Below are 22873 nucleotides of genomic sequence, written 5' to 3' on the forward strand. Positions count from 1 at the left end.
CTCTATTTCCATCATTCTTCAACGACACTCTTAGAAGGGAGCAGAGGAATGGCATCTGCATTTACAAGAACCCTACTGTCTCCATTCACCTGTTCTTTACAGCAGTTTCATCTTTACAGCAAAAGAAGATACAATCTCTTCTTAGGCAGCCAGATTCTGCTTCTACTGAGGGGGAAAAAAAAAAAGTTCGAAACACCAGCTATTTCAAGGGATAGAAGTTCTTTATTCCAAAGGTTTCATGCAGCTTTTTTGCTGCCAAGTATTCTCTTAGAAAATGGGGAAAAAAATTCAGAGTAACCATACTGTAACTCATAAATACCTCTTTTAATCAAACAAGAGGAGACAGGAATGCTAATAGCCATATACATCCAAAGAAATTACCAAAAAAGATAACGGGCCGGGGGGGGGGGGGAAGTTACACATGTGGTTTAGCTGTGCTGCTCTGACAAAACACAGCAGACCTTGAATCCTTTTTAATTGATCGTTAAATTAGTGAACCTGATCCTTAAAAAGGCAGAGAAGAAACAGATTCTGTACTACACTGGATACCACACACCTTGAAGTATCTCATATTACCATTCTCTTTTCCTTCCCAAGGTTAAGCAAATTACCATTGAGTACATATGTATGGGTTTTTAATATACATACACACACACAAAAAAAACCCTAATTAAAGTAAAAAATCCATGGCACTAATATTCTCTGCAATGAAATAAAGTATTAAAACCTCAACATTCAAACTGAGACTTTAAAAAGTTAAGATCTGGAAGCACATTTATATTGGCCAAAAAACCCCCTGAGCTCTACCCAACAGCAACATCAAAAAAAGAAATAAGTAAGTGTTCTTACAGGCTTCTGAATACCAAAACACATTTTCTCATCACACAGTTCTGGCCTCTCATGATGTGAGATAAAGTTCAATAGGAGCCTTCCATGAAACATCAGGATCGAAATGAGAAGTTTTAAAACTATTTACAATAATTATTTGCATTTTACCAAAACAGCATAGATAAAGTCACTGTACGATTAACACTACTCCAATGGAACAGTGACTGTTCCATGTACCAGTACTTAATAACTGAATGCAGACTGACTGGAAGAACCTAAGTGACATTTTTATTCTTTTATGGTTAAGATAATAGGGGAAGGGGAAAGCTTTATCAAAAGTAACTACTAAACCAGCCTTTACATCCATTTTTGAACTTTTTTAAAAAAATTCATTACCTACAGATACACATATATCTACATATAGAAGACCAGTTCAATGCGAGACACTGCGTGATAGATGAGACAGAATGGTGCAAAAAGCTTGATGAAGCACAGGCTTAAGAATGAATCAACCACACACTTCAAACAGAGAGACTGCTAGCAAAACTAATAAAATTAATGCTTTGTTTGTTAGTCATACATGAATTACAATTACAGTTTTATTGCTCCGTATTTTGTTCAAATATACCCCAGTGTACCTTGGCACAAATCTATGCTTCAAAAAAAATCAATGGAGTAATTAGGAAAGCTGTAGAAAATTAGTGCATTGAGTAGTATTTCCATAATTCCTCCTAAGAAATTATTAACAGACATTAGATACCATGAGCAGTGCTTTTGAGGGACTTAAGAGGATAGTCTTATTTGGTTTTGCAATTTTAAAAAAAAGTTACCATTTCCAACTGGTGTCCCATCAGCCAATATTATGTCACTTCAAGATTCTCTTTAAAAATGAGGAATAGTGGTAGAATCAAGAAATCGTGATTCTGCATTATGAAAATCTACAGTATAAGAGTGACAGGTTCTTGATTTTCAGACTGATAGAAAAAACTTTCTTTTGTTAAGTGGTTTTAAATTTTAATTTCAATACATGCACGCACCAACGGATAAAGTTATGTTTAACATGGAACTACACAGACTTTGCACAGAATTTAAGCATTTAAAACAAAGACAAAAAAAGCACGAAGGTTCATCCACATGAAAAAAAATCTGTGCTCACGCAACCAGGGAGGCTGAGTCTACGCAATAATTTCTGCTGATATTATAACGTCCTTTGGGGAAGTGAAAGTTGGCCAACAATGTCTGCGCCAAGGCCTGTTAGCAATCGTGTACGAGAGAACACACCGCAGGGATGGACAGAATCAGCAATACCACCAAAACCCACTCTGAGAGAATCAAGCCAAAAATCATATTTCACCTTTGAGATAGAGGGATAGTTACAGAACACCACTCTGGCTTGTTCTATGCTGCTCAAGATACTTCCCTGGTGTATCCTCACTGCTTACATCAGGGGCTTCCTGAACTGCCCATTTATGACATTGTCTTCCCCAACATCTCCCCACCCAAAACAAGAGGCTTTACTTCCAAGGGTTATCAAACATTGGAACAGGCTGCCCAGGGAAGCAGTAGAATCTCCATCCCTGGAGGTACTTAAAAGATGGGTAGACGTGGTGCTGAGGGACATGGGTTAGTCGTGGACTGGGCAGTGTTAAGGTTGATGGTTGGACTCAAGGATCTTAAAGGTCCCTTCCAACCTAGATGATTGTATGATTCCCTCACTTTGTGTTAAATGTTGTATAGGCTTCCATCTTTCATTGTTTTCAGCTTACTTTCCATACAGAAACTGAAAAGGTTTTTTGTTGCGCTAAATGGTAATAACTTGTATCAAGTGGATATAAGGGGAAGACTGAACTGCGGAGAAGCCTGAACAAGCCAAAGGATGGATGGCATGGGTTGTGTGTGTCCTGCCTTCCCTTCTGAATTTCAGTTCTCTCCCCAAATCAGCATGGATGGTCTGCTGGTATCCACAGCTTCCCCTTAAGTAGCAAATCCATCTGATGCAATCTCAAAAGTCACCACATTGCATTCCAACAGGGAAGCGTCATCAAAAGGTAGGACTCCACAAGCTCTGCCCCAAGCTGCAAGTCACTCAGGTCTGAAACCAATCAGTTCAAGCAAACAGATAAGCTTAATGCTTCTTGTCTCCCAGCTGAACAATTGAATTTGGGATGGGGAAACAGCTCCTTTGGACTTGAAAACCTGAAACTGCAGTCCCACTGGGAGAGAGAGAACTTGGGTATTTATCATTATTTGCTTTCCTTGTTCTTCCCCATACTATAGGAACATTAACAGTTTTCAGAAACTCTTAATTTATTGCTCCCAGCATACTAACAAATATTTTTTGGCAGATGAGGCGTACTTTTTAGTATGGTCTTCCGTTGATCTAGCGCATCCCAGTTTCCAAAACGAAAAATAGACTTACCAACGCTTTCTGCTGGTTAGAGCATTAGCCGGTATGATAACAGGACATTAAAGCTCCAGACCCCCTAACAAAGCCAATATAATACCAGAAGTTTGTGCATGCTTGGCATTGCTAAAAAAAAAAAACCAAAACAAAACAGAAATTGTATTTGGTATTAAAAATAACCACTGTGCAATATGAATTTTGGGAAGAACATAGAACTCATCTGGCAATTTGTTCTAAACAAATCCCTTTTCCTGCACTCACAGAAATGGTACCTGTAATAAATGTAACATCTATAACATACATGGCAAGAGAGATTCAGCCTCAGTCTATGATTCACTCAGAAACGTCGCTGGAGGCCAGGAATATGACATAGAACTCAACCTTTCTCTCATCAGCTCTGAAGAGCTGCGCAGGCTACTCCAGCAGCTGGATAAAGTTGTCTCCGCTCTTAAAGCCCTTGTATACAGAAAAATTAGAGCCTAATACATATGCACAAACCACAGCATTGGGATGGGCGTGACAAGGGAAAACACAGGAGTGAGGGAGAAAGTGAATTAACCAAGTCTTTTAGCTGAGCAAAAACCAGAGCTGCCTTGGCATACTTCACTTGAAAAACCAGTTAAGAACTTGAAGCAAAACCAGGGGATTCTTGAAGAAAGTATTACAATTGCAAATCACTAGTAATCTCACCCGGAGTAGAGCAAAAGTATTGCATGAGATCCCATACAGATTTCTAGTTCTGATCTCTTGCTTTGTTTCTATGGTTATTTGTGGACAAATATGTGGTCTTCATGCTTTACAGCAGGATTAAAAAAAGAATTTGAGAGTACTGCCTCAGGCCTTTTTGAGAGTACCTCAAGTTGCTTAAAAGCTATGCCTGCCACGTAAATAGGCGATTTACTCAAGTTTAAAAGAAGTCCTTCCCAGGTGTGATTTTCAAGATAGTGTTTCCCATAATTGGGTAATGCAAATAATTAAGGCACAAAGAATGAGAAGTAGGGAAGGCTGCATGGCACACACAGTTTGGGTGATACTCGAGCAAACTCTCCTACACTACATTTTTGCCTGGATCTTGACCTATGGGAAACACATTCATAATAACGTAACTTCTATAGCAGCTTCTCGTAAAATATAAGAGAGGATAAAGTTATTGGTGACACAATGCCTAGACACTGCACATGGAGAGATTTATACTGGAAATACACCGGGAAAAGTATATTAGCAAGTTTATGTCTGACTAAATCACCAGTAAATCTCCCTTCCCTAGTAATCAAACACCACCGGGCACAAAATGTAGTTTTTTCAGAAGCTATCCATTAAACCACTTGCATTTTTCTACAGCATGTATGTGAGGCCAAATGTTAAGTTGTTCCAGGGGATCTCAGATCCTGTACCAAAAAGCCACCAGTTTTCCTCTTCAGAGCTCTACAACATCTCAGAGACAGAACAGCTACTGATGGAGGGGCTTGCAGAAGCCTTCAAAGGGACAGATGTGACCAAATAACAGTGGTGACCTGTAGTCTGTGATCTGGCTTACAGCACCATCTTCCAGTGAGCCCAAATAACAAGGAGTTTGTAAGTTATAGCCATAAATTCCAGGAACAGAAGATGTATCATTGGGCATTTAAAGCAGCACAGAATAAAAATTCCAAGTGAGGTAAAATTAGAACCACCTAATCTAGCTAAAGTAGTTGTAACTGAACCAAACAGCATCTTACCAGGCCAGCGCTGGCCATTATCAAACAACAGTTCACAAAAAGTTTCTCCTTCTTTTGAAAGATCATAAGGACACAGATGGCAGGAAAAGTTACAATTCTTCAGAATCAAGGCCATCTCGTCATTAGCACATGTTCCTAAAGAAAACATAAACTTCCGCAACACCCAACTATTGTGGAGAACACAACTAAAACAGCAAGGGGGACACTGTTTAATTCCTTTTTTAATTACCCTCACCCTACTTTAAAAACCTTCTTTCCTTTTTAACCTGAACACAAAATAGAACTTCCCTAGAAGCAAACCCAGAAGAATTAGCCACAATCAGAAGTTCATCTACCTCTTCACTAGTGCTCCACAGGAATGTGTTTCACTATATAATAGTTTTTCCTCCCTGAAGTCAGAACAGTCGTAAAGAAGGGGGAGGGGGAGCTGATTGCACTAGTTCTACAGCATCTGGCTATGCAATAAGACTCTTGAAATAATTTTCTCTAGTGTAGCATATAGCCAACAAATCTGGCAAGAAGCAACTTTAAGCATGTGTTGCTGTGACAGCAATGAATTATCACCCCAGTCTGCAGCAAGATTAACACTTGGAACCTTGGCATGAAGAGCAGTCTGCTCAGACAGCGTGTCAGGAGTAGTGTTCCACCATCAGACTCGAAAGGGTGGGCTCACGTTAAGAAATTAAGAGCATAAAAATGCAGACATTTGCCTAAACTGTAAACAAACAGATAATTTTTCTAGGGGAAAAAAGGCAGTGTACAGCCAAAGTAGGAGGAACACCAAGGGAAACTCAAGGTATGGAAGAAAAACGAAAAAGCTGCCATTGAAAACAAGGTATTGCCTACGATAAGAGGACATACTCCAGAGAACAGTCACAGAACAGAAACAAAAATTAGAAAACAGAACACCAGATTTCTCCTGCTTAATACAAAAACACTGAAGTATCCAGTCAAACCAACCTGACATGAAAGAAGCTCCTCTGAAAGCTATGGGCACATTGTAGAAGAAAGCAATCACCGAGTCCCTCTTAGGATGTTACTCACATGAAATTACAGAGTTTGTCAAATCTTTGGTGTCTTCCAACACTACACACCATTACCTGTCAGTTAAACGCAGATTCAAAACCAGCTTTGGCGTCACTGGAAGGTCAGAGATGACATTACATCAAAACATACTCTACTAAGGAGTCCTGTTTGGCAGATTCATGGCCTTCCATTCCACTTTTCCAGATAACTGACCACAAAGAGAAGAAACCTCAAAACGAAGCTCCTTACCACAAGTTTCTTAATACAGAAATTACAGAGGGAAGCAAAGAAAGCCATGAAGCTGAAGAAAACATGGTGGAATCTCCTTCTCACTTGAACACTCAACATACTTGAGCCACCTCTTGCTTTGCAGAATTGATAGGACTACGAAGCATGACTTCTCCTCTTTGATCTGGTTTGCTAGAAATTTTTCAATAGAGGCAGTAAGAAGATTCCACCAATTGCCCGCATCACCTCTAATGCAACTTTACTTTGCTTCACGAACCAGAAGAAATGTATAATATTGATGCTGATAGAACTGATTTCACAGATTATGCGTTCTACTTCCAAGATGCTAGTTGAAGGAAATGCTTTAACAAGTTAAGCAGTGTGACTTGAAGGATATGAATAGGTGAGGTTAAGCAATTCAGCACTAAGGAAAACCAGGACAAAAGGATTTCATTTCTTAAAAAAAAAAAAAAAAAGAAAAAAAGAAAAAAGGTATCTAATTCACAAACTATTGGTAGTAGCTGGATATAGAAGTGTGCTTAAAGTGATGGGAACAGTCTAATGGGCATCACAATCCGCACGGTTTTACATAGAACATGGCTTTCTGCGTGACAAAAGGAGAATTTTACAGTTTCATTGAAAAGCTTTATTTCAAACAGATACCTATAAGTAGATATAACATAGCTCCAAACTCTCAAATATGACAGGTCAAGAGAGACTTAAAAGAACAATATATATTGAGAATTTTCTAAGGAAGTTATTACAATTCATCTATTATCCTGCTAGGGAATTACCTCCAATTCCCTGAGATTAGAAGCTTCTCTATAAGTAAAAAGGTGGCAAATGTTGTCTAGCAAAGAGGAGTAAACACTGAGTTGATGCAGATCCTGTAACTGAAGTCAGTTTGGAAAAATCTACTTTGGAAAGAAATCAGGGAGGTGCACCTAAAGCTTTTTAATACCGGTTTGTAATGATGAAGTGAATGCTGTATTGGCTGGGAAGATCAACCTTCATCCAAGGGACACAGTTTAACGTGAAGTGTCCATAGTCCAGACTCCAGTCTTCTGGAGCAAAGCACTACCCACTTAAGCTCCACTCGACTGCTCTGAAACACTAATTAACTCATACTATTCATAGACATCACACTTACTGCTGCCATCTATGATTGATCACTCAGGAAAACAAAAAAACCAAAACCAAATCAATTCCAACAAAAACACATCACCCCCCAACTCCCATGAAATTACAGGGGGGTTAAAGGACAAAGTTCTGTTTTTAACTCCCCCAGAGCAGCTTGTAAATTATTTCCCACCATACTTTTCTTCCCAGTACTTCGCTACTTCAAGCTGCTTTATCTTTCATGATAGACATAGCCTTAAATCACTCATCTTTGCTAAGAAAGACAAAATGATGACTCCCAAATCTACATAAAGTCCTACAGGATCACAAAATACCAGCATTCTGTCTTCAAGAGCAGAAATAGACACAAGTTAGGTTGGAACATGATAGCCACCACTTTCTGTTCGCTCCTCCAGCACAGATTGGAGCAGGGAAGCTACGGGGCACATCCTTCTTTGCTTATGTATTCCCACTAGCATCCATACAGTTCTGGAGGTTGACAGGGGTTTTTTCGTCTCAAAGAAAGTAAATTATTCTTCTGAAGAGGGCCTTTTTTAACACTATCATGTTGAGTTTATTACCTTATTTAAATCACACACTTGAAATATCTCACCAAAATAGGTTTATGGGCCTCAGTTGGGTGTTTTTTTCAGCTACAGTTCAGCATGTTGGGTTCTATCAACTATCTGTGCAGCAAATGCCACCAGGGTAAAATCCAGGCTTGACAGCTATTTTGGGCTGCTGGATTAAAAGTGTTAGCTGCATTAATGGGGCAACGAGAACAAAGTCTTCTGTGGCAAGAGAGCAATGAAACACCATGTAAGTGGGTGTATCTTAGCTCCTCTAGAAAATGTCTACCATTTGAGCAGCCATCCATTAATACAATTTTTCAAGCAGTTTCACCCATTTAGTGCCCTCACCTCCACAAGATGGGTATTTTCAAGCATATGTTTTCCAGGGAACATCTCCTGCACACAAGGCTATTCTGGTGCTGCTGGAAGACTACTCTGTCCCTAAGCTTGTTCTTGAATACACAGGTTGAGGTCGACCAGCAGGCCTACCGGAATATACTGCAGTAACACCAACAACAGATTTCACTGGTACTCTAAGAAATAGATTTCTTTCAGTAAAAACTATGAAGTCAGCTCACCTCTCATTTTGAGCATGTTTAAAGTTGTCATTCTCAGGAAGTAAAATGAAGGGTTCGAGGTTTTACTTTGTTTTAATTAAAAAAATGGGAAAACCATCAACAAGCTTTTCCTTGTCTGGATAGCTTACAGACAACAGCATTTTTCAGTAGTCAGGAAAAAAAAACAGGATAACACATCAGGAAACACCACATTCTCAATATTAAGGCAGATAAATTTTTTTAATCTGATGGAATTTAATATTTCATAGACACAGTACAGAAGCATAAAACTAGGAAAAAGCAGACACTAACACACTCAAAAGTGTTTCAAAAGTTGAATCCTGCATTATGCATCTCCTCAAGAGAGACCCACATACCCCCAGTCCAGTCCTTCCCATGGCTGCACCAGTACACGAGTAACTGAGCACCAGCACGACCACACGCCCGAGGATGGAGTTGCAGCGCTAGCACCTCTACTCAACCGGAGGCAGCATTTCAGGGTTTTACTGGAGTGCTGCTATTCTCCTGCCATCTCCATCTGGCACACCAGTCCCGCAGGGCTACAGCCAGCTGGCACAGCTCAGAACAGCCTTGGGGCTGCTCTAGACTACACAAGGGAGTAGGCCAGAGGAAAACCGGTACCATAAAGAGCTAATTTACAATCCCATTATCCCATCATCCTCGTGTGCGTGATCTATCCACATGCCCCGTGGACCAGATGCTTTAAACTAACCAAAAAAAGAAGTTAAAACATCTTAACAGAGTTTGATTATAAAAGACAGAAATCTGAACTTAGAGACAGGCCTGTTTCAAGAGGGAAACAAGTGGCTCATAACTTGATTACTTAGAAGAACACTATTCATTTCATTAAATTAAATGCAGTATGAGAAGTGGATTTTCTGTAATAGCTGATCACAGATTACAGGCATTCTACACTCCCTGGTTCATTTATTTTTCACAAGGAAGTTTGAGTAGAAGCAAGTTATTTGCATACAGGAATAAGTTCTAATGACTGTAAACATAAGACAAGGCTCATGTATCAAGACTCAGCACACACTGGTACCTCTGTGAAAGCCTGCAATAGAGGTCACTTTACGGAATGAAGTTAGTATTAGCCCCACTTTACAGAAGAAACCAGTAGTACGTGGAGAACATTCAAACACAGTCAATCTGTCACTGTCCCAGTCCAGGGGACGGCAGCAATTGTGACTCAAACTGCCATAGGCAGCCTCCAAGAGTCACCGCTCGGGTCCTCTCCCATCACCCAAGCACTCCTTCCCTTGAGGGACCAACACTACAGCTGTTTGTTCAACCCTACGTTGACACAAACATACAGACAATTCAGGTGAAATATTATTAAGAGGAGAAAAAAAAATTTTTTTTCTTCCTTATCCGTTCTTTCCAGTTCACAGCGCAATCGCACCAACACGATGCAGCAAATGGTATGACAGCAAGAACGTGCAGCCAAGAGCTGGTCATTCCTTAGACCGTTAAGGAAAGACACGCATACACCCACAGCTAAAGAGCAGGATTTCACATTCCCCACTCACTGGTCTTTGGTGATGATGCACAGAAAAGTCCAAATTTCACATCTCTTGCTCTCCTCTGGTAAATCAAATATTGCCCTGTCTGGCATCCAGACCATTTGCCAATTCCACCACATACTTGTGTCTCACTACTACCCACATATATAACTAGCTTTTAAATTAAAATGTCAGATTTGCTAACTTGCCGCCTTCTCCTTAATGCTGCTTTCTTGCATTCTTTTTACCAATGCTTAAAACAACTTGTCTGCAAAACAGTTTCAAGCTACAGGTAAAATGTGCTCATAGAATTAAATTGCCTTTTTTATAAAGAATTGCTATAATAAAGTAATTCTTCAGGTTACCACTAAACTGGCATTCCGGTTTTATACAGTCAGACTTTTGCAGTACACAGCCTGAGACAGGAAAAGAAAAACTTCACCTCCTACTGCCCGAAGTCTTTCAATAAGGGCCTGAACACTTGCATTCCAATTACGAGATGTCCCTGTGACCTCAGACATACCAGGATCTCTCCCCTCAAGTTTCCTTGTTGTAAAATACTTGCACACAGGGATGACCAAAGATTTACTTAGCGTCATAAAGCAATTTCTCTAATGCTCCATGTACATTTTTCATTTTCACACTTGGCACTATCTCACAGATATAAGTGACATACTCCATACAATACGAACTTCGGTACCCCTCCATTGCACTTTGTGATTTAGATCCCTCCAATTAGCAAACAAGCAGTTGAGAGCCACTCTTCTGCATATGCAAGTTTGATTCAATTCTGGTAAGTGAATCAATGCAGGAAAATTACAAACAGGGATGAAAAGAGATTGAATTTATTGGGGCAACTCTGGAATTTACAGACCAAGAAAAGTTTTAACAAGCAGAATTACGATGTGACAAGAAAACACATCACAAGAGCAGTAATATAAAGTAATACTGGACAAAGTATAAGATCAACTTCCTTAGGGAACAGCCTCATAATGACAGAGGAGAGCCCCGTTCCTCTTCATGCGCATAACTGCAATAACTCTTGAAACCATTTTCACTGCTTTCCTCATTCTGTTCTCCACATCACTGTTAAGATCATCCCACAACGAACACCACAAAATGCAGTCACGAACGACCAAAGAATGGAGTGTTAACCATTCACATAAAGATATCCAATAACAAGCTTTTTTTTTTTTCTGGGTGGGGGGCATGCTTGCTATGAGAGCATGACAGAAGTCAGCAATGTACAGAAAAAAAGATTATATGAGAATTTCACCCTGGTCACTAGCTGCCAAGCAGGACAGAGATCCAGTTTAAGAGCAATACTGGGCAGTAATATGAAGATAATGAAGCACAGCAAAGAAAAACATAAAACCTTAAGGCAAATTTTGCATTTGTCACTGGAGGGCACAAGGTTACAAAACCTCACCTAACATAAATAAGGTACTGAAATCAGTCAGCTATCTCAGCTGTCTTCACTTATGAAGTTGTCATACATCTGTTGTGCAATAAATCTTACCTTTATTTACCCAGCATATTCTAAAGAATGTCTCTTAAAATCTGACTTGCATGCACTAACAAGCCTGAATGCACCAGACAGAAGCCCAAATTATAATTAGACAAACTTTGTGAAATAACATTAGGTGATTCAGAGACACAAGGAGGGGAAGATTCCTCTTCTTTTCTTTTTTTAAACAGAAATTATTGGGAGGGCGGGTGAGAAAAGGCAAAAATAAAGGTTATAGTTGCTGTTTTCACTCCTTGTGCTAAAACACACTGAAGTAATAGAATTCAAGTCTGTACGTTATGCAAAACAAAAGCCCTTTAAAAACAGAAGCAGAACATACATATAAAAGCTGTGGCAGTAAATTCAGTAAGATGAATCTAAAGACAAATCCTATTTTAAAGGCCACTTGGATGCTTGAACTTCTGAGTGACAAGTGAGACAATCACCACAAATGGAACTCATTGCCATCAGTGCCACACTGGTGTTTGATACTCTATCATCCCATCACTTAACTATACTCAAGTACTACAGGGTCTTCCATGCATTTAGGCAATAATTAAGTTATTATTTTGTAATTTACACTTTTCATATTTATATATACTAATTTTTAAATTGTGGATTAACATATATATATGGATGACAACAACTTGGTTTAGTATACTAGTGCAAGAGTTACAACATAGAACTCCAGATTAAGACGCTAATGAAAAAGCAGAGATATTCTAATAATCTCTTAACTGTAATGTAGATTAATCATCTCTACAATTGAATTCTACATAAATACAAGTCACTAAATTTATGAATAGTTACATTTTTTACATCTTACATGTATGTGCAGAAGAGCTTGGCTGTGTGTGCAAGCCAACTGTCATGTTGCAAAATCAGCATGGTATAAGAACAAGACCAACACCACGTAAACATAGTTGAACCTGGGTTCTCTTTTCAGACTTACTAAGGCAGCATCATATCTAGTGAGCTGCTTCTCCCTACTTTAATAAGAGGATACTTAATGTATTTGACATGTTTAATGTCAGAATTTGTTACAGGACATAAGAACTTGCACTAGCCCTGGTATTTATGCTAAAAAGATGCTGCATTTTTTTTTCAAGTGTGTTGAAAACAACTTTTGTTACCATGTCCACTTTTTAGAGTTTCACCTTGTCTAACACCCAATTTCTTTATTCAATGACAAGTTTAGCACACTGTAGACCTTCACAGAACTATTTCCCAGGGATATGCTGACCTCACCAGTGATACTATGCAAAAGGTAGACAAAAAGAGCCATGTTAATTTCAAGCTCCATTAAACACAGGAAAGAAAGAAGGAGAAGGAGGAGAAGTTATCTTTACCAACTTGGGGGAAAAACTCCTCTTTACCAACTTGGAAAACCAGCAGAGACAAAAAAAAAAAAAAAGGCATTTTAAAATAGTGCTACATATAACCAAGAGGTTTTTAAAAAACCCAAAACCACAAAACTTGAGTAGCATTCCACGTTAAGTAGAGGACTAAAAAAAAAGTCGAGTATTTGCTGTATTTCACACACAAAAGAATGTGACAAGACAGACCCTTACTGCTAATCAGTTACCAACTGATAAAAAGTGACTATCAGGTTACTTTGAGTCGACTGGTGTCTGGTAACAGTTCACTTTACTGATCCTCAAATAGGTCTTAAAATAGATAAAATGATTCTTTTTCTTAAGTGAGAGAGATCAACGTGGTGGAAGCTGTCCTGGCACTGAAATAAATCACAGATCATTCTGGAGCTGCTATGCATGTCGTATTAACGTGGAAAAAAAACGTGGTTTAAACCAAACAGAATGCAGGTTAATTTTGCAATGAGAACTCCTTACAACATTGATTACGTTACTAGCTAATGCAGCAAAGTTCTTATCTTGAATTAAGCAGAGTGTACATAAAGGACTGCCAAATCAATACGTAAAAGAATACAACTACCAAGACAGAGCTTCCATCCAGTCAGAACAGATCTATCAGCTTCTAGAACTGCTTCTGCTAAGAAAAGGTTCCCAATTCAGGCCTCTCGGATAACATATGGCTCTCCCTACGCTTCAGCACTGCTTGCTGACAACACAGTCCAGGATAACATAATAAACCGTAACGTCACCATAGCATTTCACTCACTTAGCTCCATTGCCCATAGGTTAACAAGAGACTGGAGAGAGGTGCTCTAGGCAGCTCCTTCTGTCCAAGTCTAGAAAGGCTCTAACAACACCGGTTCTTCGCACGGTTAAAGAGAAAAGATTACTTTTTTAAAATATAGTTCTAGTAAATCCAGAAAAATGCATACAGGTTAGCTTCAGATTGCTTTTATTGCGATGCCACTGCGATAGACATATAAGCAAGAGTATGTATATACATATCTCCCCACCTTAGATGCTACCACATGCTACAGACACATTATAAATACATGGAGAACCATGGGAACACAAGAATTAGAAAACCCAAACCCAACCTTTTCAAGTAGCTATCCGCCAAATGAAATGGAAAGGTATAGCCAGTAAAAAAGTCCTACATCTACCAGGAAAAAGACATCAAGAAACCATAGTGCAAAGTCAATCACACATAAAAAAGAAACATCATGGGTGCTAGGTTTAACATGAGAAACAAAACCTTTTAAACCTTGTTAATCTTTCTCTGGTTTAAAACAAACCAGCCACTACCGCCACCGTTGGGAATCAAACGAAGAGTTGCAGTAATATTTGTTATGAGGCAGGACCTCCAAAGTCTGTCCCAAAAGAAAACAAACTTTTTTTTTTTTTTTGCTCAGACTCAAGTAGTAGTAAGTCAGGAGCAGGGGAGTCAGCGATTCACAAGCAGGCAACTTCCGCTATCAGCCAGCAGCATTCACCCGTTGATTTGTTACTCCAGTTACTAAGACAGAAAATCCTCAAATGAAAGAAGAAGAGTAGAAGGTTTGGAACTGATTTGCAGCTCTGGTTTCATGTTAACGCTACAGATTAAGGCCTGAAACAAAAATGAGGATATCAGCTAACCTTTGTTTGGGGTTTAAAGCTTTGATGGCTTAAAATAAAGCTCAACAGATAGCCCAACAAATCAAACAAAGCCATTCCACTCTGCTCACCTTCACACTACAAGCTCTCCTTCTAGTTTGAAAGCTTTCAACATTTTCAACGTCAAGCAAATAAGATCGTTGACTGCAGACAAAATTAAAGACATGCTACAACTGCTGCCAACAAACAGCCTTGCTGTTAAGCAAACCTTCACTGCTGATAAGACTACAGAAAAAAAAAAAGCCTTCTTGTCCAGCATATCCCTTATTTTTTTTCCTTTGTCAGCTTGTCCAGATCCATCTCCTTTCTCTGCAACAGGGAACAAATGAAAGTACAGGAAAAACTGCATTTACTGTGCTTGTTTGTCTCTCCATCCATATTAAAAAAATAGAGAAAGAAATGGTTCCAATACAACTACAATTCATGAGTCAGCTTCAGTGACAGAGATCTGCGTAACCTCTGCATCAGACTGTAAGCATTGCCCTGAGAGAGAGACACAAGCAAGTGTTCCGGTAAATCCTGATGGTTCTGATCCCACAACTCAAGAATTGCCATGCACCGCCAGAGTTCACGGCACAAGACTAATTCCTAACCTTTGGCCCAGAAACCAACCATTTATTTCAAAAAACATGGCAGAGGATACAAAATAGGCACTAACACCACTAGGAAGAGGAGGGCCTTATATTCTTCTTTGGCACCAAAGACATAAGCTCAGTGGAGCATTTTCAATCTGGCTTCTCCCACATATGAAAAGCTCCATTATGTATGAAGCTAAAGTCTCATGTCTGGATATTGCACACCAAAGATCGTGTCTTCACACCAAGAGGAAAGAGAACATTACCTTCAGCAGGTCTAAGGACCTTTCTACTCCTTAGAGGTTAAGAGCTAAGGAAGATTGTTCAGTTATGAAACTGGAGACCTCCTGAACAATGCAGCTTGCAGTTGATTTTGACACTTCTTACAGGGTTTCAGGAAGAAGGCAGTCCCCACAACACACGGCAAAGAAGAACATCCCTCCTGAGTGAATCAGACAGCTCACACAGGCAGCCAAAGCAGAGTATGCAGCTGAAAAAGAGACATGCTTCTTGAATCCTGGACTCCTCTGTCAAATTCTCCACAGGATTTGTAATCCAGAAGTTTGGTGCATATGCTAAAAACGTTAAAGAAAAACAAGCTAAGATTTCCTTATTAATTTAAGCAATCAAAACACCGAGCCTGAGAAGGCAGCACAGCCTGGTAAGGTTCCTTGCCCATCTGTTATGGCACAAAGCAAATCGCCTAAGCAACACTTCCCTGTTCCTGGACAGGTATATGGGGCAAGGCTGTAAGGGAGAAAGCAAGTGAGCAAGCAAGTCTCAACAGGCACGCGATGAAAAGTTCCACCATTAGCTTACCCTGCAACTGCAAGGTCATTTTAGCAAGAACTTAACTCGTTGATTTAAACTGTGAAGCACAACACTTGCTACTGAAAGCATGACATGGCATATATTTGCTAAGCTACTATGCTTTTTCTACTTTGGAAGTCAGGAAATGAACCAAAGTCATTTCAGTTTTAAGCATCTACAAATCAATTATCTGTCAAACATTAGAAGGAACGAAGGACTGAAGTCGCAAGTGCGTGGGGAGAAGGATACCTGTGGAAAGGTCATCACCTATAAAAGAAAACGTTTCTTCATATCTGAAAGCATCAATCAGTCTAAAGGGTCCACATAAAGAGAGAATAATGGAAAAAACAATAGCTCTCAAACAGGAAGAAATATGCTAGAATGCACCCGCTGTCAATGAGAGTGTACAACCCCTGACAGGCAATTATTCTTTGATCTATTGGCAGAAGCACAGAACAAACATTCTGAAATTCCAGATAGGACCTTCTGCATATCATGCCTGTGGTCATGATGAGCAGTTTACTTTTATCATCGAGAACAGTTTCAGAGCAGTGATAAAAAGAACAATTCAGAACGAGAAAGACAGTCTTCCTCTAAGGTGTTTAGTGCAGTAAGACAGAATTTAATTGTAAATTCAGCTGCCCTTCAAGCACTGAAACCATTACTTACCAACTCCTAGATACAGAGATGCATCTACATGTCTAATCGTTCACTGATGGGGACCAAAAACTACATTCAGCACTGAAAGACAGATTTTTCTCATCTGTAATTCTAAAGGAGTAAGCAAAGCATTTGACGTGCAACCCTACAGAAAAATGGAAAAAGCTGACACAAAGGGCTGGCAGTAAGTCTTTTTAGCAGCCTCTGCCTGTTCCATAATTCCTGAATGGGAGGTAGCAGTGTCAAATTTAAGGACCTCTTATACAGTGTTACTTAGTTAAGTGTGAGGTAATTTCCACATCAAAATATTCAAGGTAAAGTCCATGACCTACAGAAACATGAGCTTTGCCATCAGCTTATTAAACAGATTCTAACTATCACAAATTAAAAAATCAAGTTACAGGCCAAAGTCCTAAAGCCAAGACAGCCAACCTTAATTTTGTACCACTTTACATGCAACTTAAGCCCTGAAATGTAGTTGCAACTTTTAATCATAATGATTACAATTTCAAGAGTCATTCTTCAGATTTCTTCCTCCACCCCTTTTCCAGTTCCACTCTTCAAACAGTGCGACGGCCAGGTTTTGTCTTCGCTTGGGCTTTCCTATCATTTACACCATGGCAAAGCCTTTGCCTAGAACAATGTGTGCTACGACTGCTGCACTTTACTACTTTGGCTAAGATGCAGCGATGTGAGGCAAGCGACAGCCTTCACGCAGATACAATAACGCATCATGACGACAGCTCCAATCCCGGCGTAGACAACGCTTCAGAAGCAAACGTACTCCTACAACCTTCACCAGAATTCCGGTATCTACAAAGATACACACATAACTACCTCTTGCTTCTGACTGGGGATTCAAATACACATCCAGGAAATAGCTTTCCAGCTGTAAACTGCTTTACAGCTATTCTATTCAAAACACTGGCTGTAAAGCATACTGAACTGAGAGGTGAAGCTCATAAAAGCTTATTCACAGAAAAGGTACGTATTAAAAATGAACAGCAAGCAGCGTTAAAATGGTCTTCCAAAGCATAATGCAGTAGGCAGTGTAAGTAAAGCAGGAGGAACGGACACTTTCTGCCCCCTGCAGTTCCCATTGCTATCTAGATTTTTAAGACAGCCTTAGGAGGGGTAGTACATTACCATTCTAGAAACCTAACAATTTATAACCAGACAGCCCAGATGGTTTTTTTTTTTACAGCTAGGTTCATCTGACTAAAAGTTAAATTGACCAATGCTTCCCATTAACTATCAACTACATATGTCTAATGTTTTCTGTGATAAATTAATTATGTGATTCTCCTTGATTTTGCAAGAGAAAAGAACATCACCTTTTACCAAACCTTTACTTTGACCTCATCATTTTGATCAGGGTTAAGAACAAGAATCCTCACCAATAAATAGGTACTCTTAAGCAGTCTGAGCTATGCACCTAAACTATATACATACATAATATATGTATATATAAAATATTAAAAGACAAAGGATTGTTTTCTAGTTACTAGACTATAAACACGCCTCCAAACAGAAAATGCCATTTATCAATTCTTACATGTAAAACTGTAAGGTATACATACGGACACAGAATTTCAGTAAAGAAAAATTCCACGGAAGAAGGTCTCACATCTATATGCAGGAGAGGTAAGTGCCATTACTGTTGTCTACATACTTTCTTCAATCTTTATGATTATAGACTGGGAATTGAATCCCAAATTCAGCTACCCAAAATGTTTCCCTATATGTGAATATGTACTCCCTATATGCGATCATTTCAGGTTGGCTGAATTCAGGAGTCCAACTATTTTCAGACCAGTAACCTGCTTAAAAAAATGGGGGGAAAAACAACATTTTTAGCCTGTATTTGGAAAACCAATGTTTTCCATGAGATGATAGATAATTTTGAAACAATCCTGGTCTGCTTTACGAGCCTGGCTGTGCCAACAGGAAGTAAGAACAGATTGATTACAATGGAATATTATTTATTTCCAGCTGTTTTTCAAGCATGGTGAACACATCACTACCATTAGATTTCAGAAGAAAAAACCCAAACTGTTCCAGCGTACAAATAGTATGCAGGTTACAAAGAATGCTCCACGCTGGGGGGAGGGAGAAGCTAAAGCATTAATTTTGCTGATGAAATTTTATCTTAATTCTTCCACCTAACACTTGATTCATATCTGTCTAAGACACCTTCCTACCTCAGTGGTCATTTTTTTCTTCCGCAGCACACGTATAATTTTTTCCTCCATTTAAGCTACAAGTATTGGTATAAAATACCAATTTGTATTTTGACACACTAAATAAAACCAGATTTTGACTAATATACTTCATAATATTGACTTGTAGGGGATTATAAATGGTGAAAACAAGTTTGGCTGTATTTTGCAGGCCTATCAAGTAACTAATACATTTAAAATATGCTTCTTCTGAGATTTTTTCCTCTTTGAGTAAAAAAACTGGAAAATTGGCTTGTCCTGAGAACATACACTGAACACAGAAAAACGGTTAGCCACCTCATCCTTGAAATACATCCTTCTTACTCCAGTTCTATTATCAATAATAAGCTGAGCAGCTTAATGCAAAGCAACTGGGATCAGGAAGTTTTCAATGGGTCACTTCAACACAATCTGTGCTGTCCCAAAACCCAAGTTTTCCTACATGGAGCTGTTGCGCTCCCCTCCTCATCCACGAATATGATGACTGATAGAAATTTGCTAAGTCACTTCGGAGTAAAAAAAAAAAAAAAAAAAACCAAACTAGTTGATTCTAGGGAAAAACAGTAATTAGTTGCATAGTTAAGAGAGAAGCCCTCCAGCAACCTGCACTGTGGACAGGGATGTAATTTGGGAAGATAGGTGGGGAAAAGTGCTGTTTTGCCTCACGAAGAAGGATTTTCCCTGGTGTTTGCCTGCCCCAAGCACTAACACAAACTCCCCTCTCCCCTTCGCCTACTCCACACTGGGTCAGTCTCTCCCCCCCCCCCCGCCCTACTACACCAGGAATCCCCTTTTCCAAGGGGATTATGAAGACGAGCAGCCTTTTTTTTTTTTCTTTTAAGGGAAAAAAAATATAAATATTAAGCAGCACCCACCACCACCCCCAGTTCGCTTCCCCGCAGCCATTGTGCCTGCCCGCCTTCCCCACGCACACGCCGCCCTGCCCCGGCCGGCCCCGCCGCAGCCCCCGGGGCTCCCCGCCGCCACAAAGCTCGGCCGCAGGCCGGACCTGCCCGTTGCCCCGGGCCTCCCCTCCCCCGCCGCCGTATTCCGGGAAGCCCTCGCTGCCTCCCGCACCTCCCGGAGGAGGAGGCGCTGCGGAACAGCCCCGCTGCGGAAAGCCGTCCCCGCCGCCGCCGGGGCAGGTGGCGGAGAGGGAGGCCTGGTGGGGTCCTCCATCCCCGGGACCCCCCCCCCCCACACCACCTCCCAACCCCGGAGGCACCGACCGCTTCCTCCTCCCTCCCCCCCACCACCGCATGCCGGAGCCCGCGGCCCTTCGCGGCCGGCGGGGCGGGGGAGGCTCGGGCCCACCTGCCCCACGGGGAGGGAGGGGAGGCCGGAGGGGGGGACCCGTCCCCTCCCCGCGCCCGCGGGCAGGCCGAGGCGGCGGAGTGCGTGTGAGCGGCTGGGCCGGGGGAGGGAGGGGGGGGAGGGAGGGAGGGAAGGGAAGAAGGGAAGGGGGGTGGATGCGAGCCGCCCCCGGTACCTTGCGCTTCCTGGTTTCGGCCGAGCCGCTCCACACGAAGCACTGGTAAATGGCCCGCAGGTTCTGCTTCCAGTTCTCCACCTTGAAGCCGGTCACATGGCAGCACCCGGCCGCCGGCGGACTCATGTCAGACCCCCCCACATCAATCCGCCCGCAGACGGGCCGGGCCGGCGGGCAGCGAGCCGGCCCCTTCCCCCCCTCCGCAGCAACCGCACCGACACGGGCCGGGGCGGCCTCACGCCCCCCCCGCCGCCCCCCCGCCGCGCACCCGCCCTCAGGGGCTCCGGCCCCTCAGGCCGCCGCCTGCCCCGCGGCCTCCGCCGCCCCCGCCGGCTGCTGTGGGGGCGCGGGGAGCGGCTGGCACATAGAGCCGGGGCTCCGCGCCGCCACGGCCCCCCGGCTCCGAACAAAGCGCGGCGGCGGCGGCGGGCGGGCAGCGCGCACTCCCTCCCTCCCGCCCGCCCTTCTCCCTCACACACAAAGATGGGGCTCTCTGAGGCGAGGAGGAGGAGGCGGCTGTAGCGGCCGCTGCCGCCCCCGGAGTGGCCGCCGCTCCCTTCTACCTCATAGAGGCCGCTGTGGAAGCGGCGGGCGGAGGGGGAAGGGGCGGGCGAGGAGGGGGCGCTGGCGGCGGCGACCCTGGCCGCGGTGTGAGCGAGCGTGTGTGGGGAAGGGGGCGAGTCTCCGCCCGCCGCCGCTCCTGCTCCCCCAGCCGGCCGCCCCGCTCGGCTCTTGTCTCTTTAAACCGCCCCCACCACCCCCCCCGCCTCCTTCGTCGTCTCCTTCCTCCTCCTCCTCCTCGCCCGCACCCCCCTCCGCCCGCCCTGTGCGATGGTCCGAGCCGCTAACTCAACCTAGCCCGCCAGGCCCGGAGTGGGACAGACCAACGGGGAAGGGGCGGTAGGTGCGCCCCCTCTGCCCCGCCACCCTCGAGGGAGGGAGCCGGAGGGCGAAGAAGCGCGGCGATTGGTTCAGCCGCCTGTCACTCCGCCGCCGAGGGGGCCTTCTCTAGCGTCTCATTGGTTTCTCTCCCTTTCTTCTCCCCCCTCCACCCTTCCTACCTAGCGTTTCCCCCTGCCGGAAAGGGGCGGGAAGGGCTCGGCCGATTGACAGGACACTAGGCCAACGGAGAGAAGGGGCGTGGTCTGCCTGGCGAGTGTTGCAGCTGGATTGGTCAGAACGGCCGTCAGTCATGTCCCGAGGCGAGAGGGGATTGGCGACGGCCGGCTGAGGGGGCGGCCGCTCCCAGCAGCGGCCTGCGCTGTGGGGGCCGCGCTGCTGTCACATCCGCTGGTCCCGGCTGTTTCGCTGCTCCCTCAGTGATTTCCTGAGGGGAGAGGGGCGGCGGCGGCCGGGCCGCTCCCCGGGGCAGGGCTGCCTCCCCGCCCCTGCCTCTCTCTGCTTGGCAGGGGCCCTCTCTGCCAGCCTTGGCCTCCGCGCCGGGCGGCCGCTAGCGGCCTGGGCGCCGCTCAGGGCTCCCGCAGCGGGCTCCGGTGTCGCGGGACAGAATCGATAGGAGAGGCAGGCCCTTCCCCCTCCTTTACCGTTCGCGGGTTCAAAAAGCCGAGTGCGGCTTTGCGGGGGCGGGTCTGGGTGTAACAGGCCTCGCCGGTCCTTGGGGTGCGGGGAGAGGATCCGGGACACGCTCCGGTTTGCCCCGAGGACCATATATGGTGCCTCTGTACCACCATCCCGCTCTCCTGGAGTTTCCACAGGGAAGAAACAAAAGTAGTATATTGCCAGAACTGGTATTACTTCAGCTTTTCCGTATAAATGGCTGTACACGGAAATGAGAAGACAGTGAAAAACATTTTGAATCTGTTCTTAGCTTGTTACGCCACACACGCTATAGGGTCCCATAACGGTGGAGTGAGGCAGGAGGACAGGAATTCTGCCATGATTTGTGAAAAGAGAGGCAGGAGGCTTTGCAGAGGCTAGGTCCTTAACGAAAGCCCTGCAAGGACTGTGCAACAAGAAAGGTAGTGGTTAACTACCACTGTGTTATTTTATCAATCCGTGTTTCAATATGTGCTATTTACATTCCTTCTCAGGAGCTGTAACCTTGAAGTCTTCACCTGGCAGACGTTTATGAGGCCCTGTCCAGCTCCCTGGCTGACTGCTGCAACTTGCAGAACTCAAAGACAATTGCAACTATCACCTGAGGACAGAATCGCTTTCCGTTTTATTTAGAGGTGCTGCCATTTTAGACATAAAGCAGGGTATCTGGTAGTATAAGAGAAGTTTTTTCATGATTCGTGTATAACCATAAGGTTTGGTGGCAAAGTGAGTAGGGAATACACGGCTAGGGAAAGACCTGAGTTTATACCCTCAGGCTGTGAAGCAGCAGCAGGCCACGCCATCCTGCCAGTGGTGCCGTGTGCCACATGGGTGACCTCCTGTAATGGTAACACGGATCGTTCCGTCTGTCTGCTTCATATTGCTTGTCAGCCTCTCTGCAAAATCCCTCTTCCATACAGTTTGGGGATTACAGCTCCAGCAACAAAACTAGAATTGCCCCACAGGAGAAAAAAAACAAAGATGCCAAGAGACCTTTGCCTTCAACAGGAAAGGTCCCGATTATCCCGCTGTTTACACAAACTGGCAGAGAC

The 22873-nt window shown here is 43.1% G+C and overlaps 1 protein-coding gene across 2 annotated transcripts in view; it reads right to left on the reverse strand.

Moving 5' to 3' along the window:
* USP22 (ubiquitin specific peptidase 22) overlaps positions 1–21116 on the reverse strand; it is a 113302-nt gene extending 92186 nt beyond the window's left edge. The window contains exon 1 of one of the 2 annotated variants that reach the window (XM_063342935.1): positions 20265–21116. In XM_063342935.1, the coding sequence (XP_063199005.1) occupies positions 20265–20390 (126 nt within the window). In that variant the 5' untranslated portion in view covers positions 20391–21116. The remainder of the gene's footprint in view (positions 1–20264) is intronic. The other variant, XM_063342933.1, reaches the window with a different exon arrangement.
* Positions 21117–22873: the final 1757 nt, after the last annotated feature.

The sequence above is a fragment of the Chroicocephalus ridibundus genome, chromosome 8 (genome assembly GCF_963924245.1).
Source record: "Chroicocephalus ridibundus chromosome 8, bChrRid1.1, whole genome shotgun sequence".
Taxonomy (NCBI): Eukaryota; Metazoa; Chordata; class Aves; order Charadriiformes; family Laridae; genus Chroicocephalus; species Chroicocephalus ridibundus.